We start from the raw sequence: 3,939 nt of genomic DNA, 5'->3' as shown, positions 1-3,939 counted from the left end.
CAGAGATCAACGATGAATTTGTTAATGATTCGTACTACTAATACCCATTGCACTCCTCCCCGTGTCCGACTAAGACTGTGTGAAGTAGGTTGGAAGAATATAGGATCACTGCTATTATGTATGTCTCGCCTCTCACAGCTTGATTTTTTAAACGTGGACAGACTGCAGGTTTTGCATAGAAGGAGTGGTTGAGGCTCTCTAGCTCTCCTCCGCAGAGGCTTCCGCTGGGTATCCCAATAAAAATAGCAATGCACGTAAAAATAGAAAGTGCGCGGCGGATGATGGGAAGAGGGAAAAGGCGGAAGCCTTTCTTCTCTCTTCCCCCTTCCCATCGGTCCCCAGCGCTCTCTTTTTCTTTCTCCCCAGTCTCCCTACAACACAAAGAGGCCTCTACGGAGGAGAGAGGTTGGAGTTTGGTTTCTCTGGTTGTTTTTTTGCAGGAGCCGAGGAATTGTTGGTTTCTCTAAGAGGCTATGTCACGAGGCAGGAGCCCATAACTGGAAGCGAACAACTTCCATGCGGTATGCGCTCCTGACGAGGATATTGCTCTTAAGGTCAAATTTGTACTTAAGTCACTAGTCAGTGTTTTTTTTTTTTACCCATACAAAAAATGCTCCTGTGGAGTTATGATAACCGAAGAATTTCATTTTATGGCATGGAGCACTAACACACAACAGGCACACAATCGTTTTTGCAGGCAAAACCTAATCCATGTTAGCAGCCGATTACTAATACTATAACTAATAATTGGTAATCGGCTTGTGTCCTTTTCAATCCTTGTCGTCACCCATAGCGTATCAACAGACCACAGGAAACAGTTTCAGTGTCTATATATATATAGTCTTGAATAACAAACCTGGGCCATTATTTTTGGAATTCAATCTATGCGAAGGAAAGCTGTAGCTTTTTTAAAAGATAGCAAATGGCGTGACATTGCCCCTTTAAAGGGAGATAAAGTAGAAAGAAGAAGAGTTGTTGTAAAGGGAGGGGATCCGGCTGGTTGTTAGTCTCCCTTGGGGGAGCGTTGTGTGACATCCAAAAAAAGGGCTGTGAGGGAGACTAGTTGGTTGTGGGCTGCTTTTCTGTCCTCGACTGACGCCATATTGAATTAATGTAACATCTGGTACGCCCGGGGAAGACTCAACTCAGTTTCATACGGGGAGGCTCCGCCCCAAGGTCCAATAAACGAAGTTCCACAAAGAGGGCAATGTCTACATGCAATTTGCTGATAAACCGCCATCAACGCATTGCAAGCATGCGTCACACAACTGGAAACGATACGTAACGAGGTTCCCGTATTTTTTTTTACGTGCGGCCACGTTACATAATTAAAGCTAGGGATAAAGTTTGTACGAACACGTTCTAAATTTGTACTTTCGGTTCCAACAGCATGGCCATTCACTTGATTCCAGGGTTTGCTTCGCCTCCCACGCAGACGTTTTTTGGGCTGTTTTCGTCACGCGTGACGACGCCGTAATACAAGAGCGTCTGCGTGGGAGGCTATAAGGTTTGCTATTGTCACATGGCCATTCACTTGAGTCCAGGGCCTGCCTAGCCTCCTACGCAGTCGTCGGCTGTTTTCGTCACGCGTGACGACGCCCTAATATAATAGCGTCTGTGTGGGAGGTTGAAGTTTTTTATCTTATAGATCGAGAATGAAGCCTAAATCTTACACATACCTGCCACATAGAATTGAAGGAAAAAAGAGAAGGTAACTCTTTACCCATAAATGCATTGAAAATGAGCCTTTCCTCTCTACTTTTGTTCGTTATGATCTTGTTTTTAATCCCGACTCTGTCGTGACGTCACCAATGCAACGCCCCCACGTTTCGGAGAATCTCCCGGACTGCCTACCTGATGCTCGTGATGATTTAAAGTCTTCCGCTTTCGCTCCCAGTTTTCAGTTGCAGTGGACATCGTGGAACTTTTTCAGGGAGAAGAAGAACATCGGTGAGTTTGATTTGAGCTTTTATGTTCTATGGAGCTGAGGAAAAAGCTTTCTAAATTTCCAGCAAACTATTTGACTGTACAGTATTTAGCCTGTGAAAAAACGTAACGTGCTCGTGATTGACGAACAGACTGCACACGAAATGTTTCAATTATGCCTAAGAAACCCCAACGCCTCTGCTGCAAAGGCTCTTGTTTTCCTGATCGCTTCGTTGATTCTTACATGAAAGATAGAATACTTTTAGGAGGTTAAGGAAAGGGATTTCGTAGAAAGTCTATAGAATTTTCTGAAATTCTCCCATCTACGGCGCATATAACTATCTATTTAAGGAAAAAACAAAGGAGGAAGTAAAAAACATTTGACGCCGGAAAAATTAATTTCGGACCCATTTTAAGCTTTATTACAACAGGAAACGGGGAAACTACGGTGTAAATTATAACTTGCAGTACAGTTTAACGATCTCGGCTGCTTCGTTTATATGTGTATTTTGTAAATTTCAGTAAGAATACATGTACATAAATTTCATATTTCGGAACTGCGAAGTAAAGAGGATGGATCGCAGTTAAAGACTCAACTTATGCAGTTTCGAAAAGAAAATGAATTTAGTATTGGAAAAGTATCGAGATTTCCTTCATCGGATGATTTATTTTCGGTGTTCGCATGCATTTGCTGATTTGAATACGTTTGACAAGAGTTCGTGATTTTGACCCCGCAATATCGAAAGTGAAAGATAAAAAGGCTTGGCGGAAGAAAACGAAGCTCAAACACATGTAAGGTAACTTGTTTCGTAATAAATTTTCTTGCGCAGCATTGACGCTAATTTCGGCAGACCTTTATCAATTGCAAGTTTTAGTTAACAAAAAATTAATCAAGTTTGGTGTTTAGTGCAATATAGTGGTTATACATGTGAATTGTTCCTTGTGGTACCCTCTTGTAGAAATGAATCAGCTGTTCAGGTAACTTTAAATTATAAATTGGAAATTGCATGCTTTGATGATTTTTCGGTCTAATGTACAGTTGACTCCCGGTAACTCGAACCCTCGCTAACTCGAACTAAAATCGATTACCCCTGGATTTCCGTCATACATTCACTGTAATTTACCCTCGGTAACTCGAGCCCTCGATAACTCGAATCTCCCGCTAACCCGAAGTAATTTTTGTTTCCCCTAAGATCATTTCTATATAATTTTACCCTTGATAACTCGAACCATGTTTTGAGCCCTTAAAATGTCGGGAAAAAACAGAGTGTACTGGCGTCCGAACCATTGACTTCTGATTTCCCATTGACGTGTTGTAGGCATATAGTCCATATAGTTTACTAATGGAGGCTTATGTTATTTGTCACAAATCTAACATGAAACAGCTTTAAGTAAAACGCATACTCTATTTAGGCAATGTTTTCTTACGTACGTTACGTTGTAATTTAATATATAGATTTAGCCAGGGCTAAAAGCGAAGCTCCGTTTATAAACAGAAAAAATTAAATGGTGCAATGCTAATCGGGGAGGGCAATGAAAATGGCATCAAGATCAATAGATTTAATTAGCAAAAAAACAAATTGCACGTGCAGCACACTTTTTTTTCTAATTAGCAAAAAACAAATTTGCACGTGCAGCATGCTTTTTGTCTTTCTTTGCCGTTGTTTTTCACAACTACAACGCTGTAGGACTAAAACGTCAAACTTCTTCGTTACACATTATTTTTATGGAGGAATTGTCGTATGTGCTTACTCAATATTTTGTCTCCTGTGTTCATGTTCGCTTTTATTTTTCACTGCCGCTTATTTTCACCTTGCTGGCCGGTAGCATTTCTCATTGTCTCACAGCCGCTTTGAATTTTCATGTTTTCTTCCTACAAAATTCATCTCTTTTGCTTTTAATCACTTGCTCTCGCTCTTTCTCTCAAATAACGGCGAAAAAGACACGACTTTGTTGTTGTTTTTTCTTTCTAAAAGTCCGGGCGGCCGTGCAAATTCTTTCCAAATAAAACCT

At 40.9% G+C, this 3,939-nt stretch overlaps 1 protein-coding gene across 1 annotated transcript in view; it reads left to right on the top strand.

Moving 5' to 3' along the window:
• Positions 1–1,734: 1,734 nt before the first annotated feature.
• LOC140935378 (uncharacterized) overlaps positions 1,735–3,939 on the top strand; it is a 13,766-nt gene continuing 11,561 nt past the window's right edge. The window contains exon 1 of the mRNA XM_073384927.1: positions 1,735–1,950. Within this exon, the coding sequence (XP_073241028.1) occupies positions 1,812–1,950 (139 nt within the window). The 5' untranslated portion in view covers positions 1,735–1,811. The remainder of the gene's footprint in view (positions 1,951–3,939) is intronic.

The sequence above is a fragment of the Porites lutea genome, chromosome 4 (assembly GCF_958299795.1).
Source record: "Porites lutea chromosome 4, jaPorLute2.1, whole genome shotgun sequence".
NCBI classification, from domain to species: domain Eukaryota; kingdom Metazoa; phylum Cnidaria; class Anthozoa; order Scleractinia; family Poritidae; genus Porites; species Porites lutea.
This window is presented reverse-complemented; position numbering and strand designations above follow the sequence as displayed.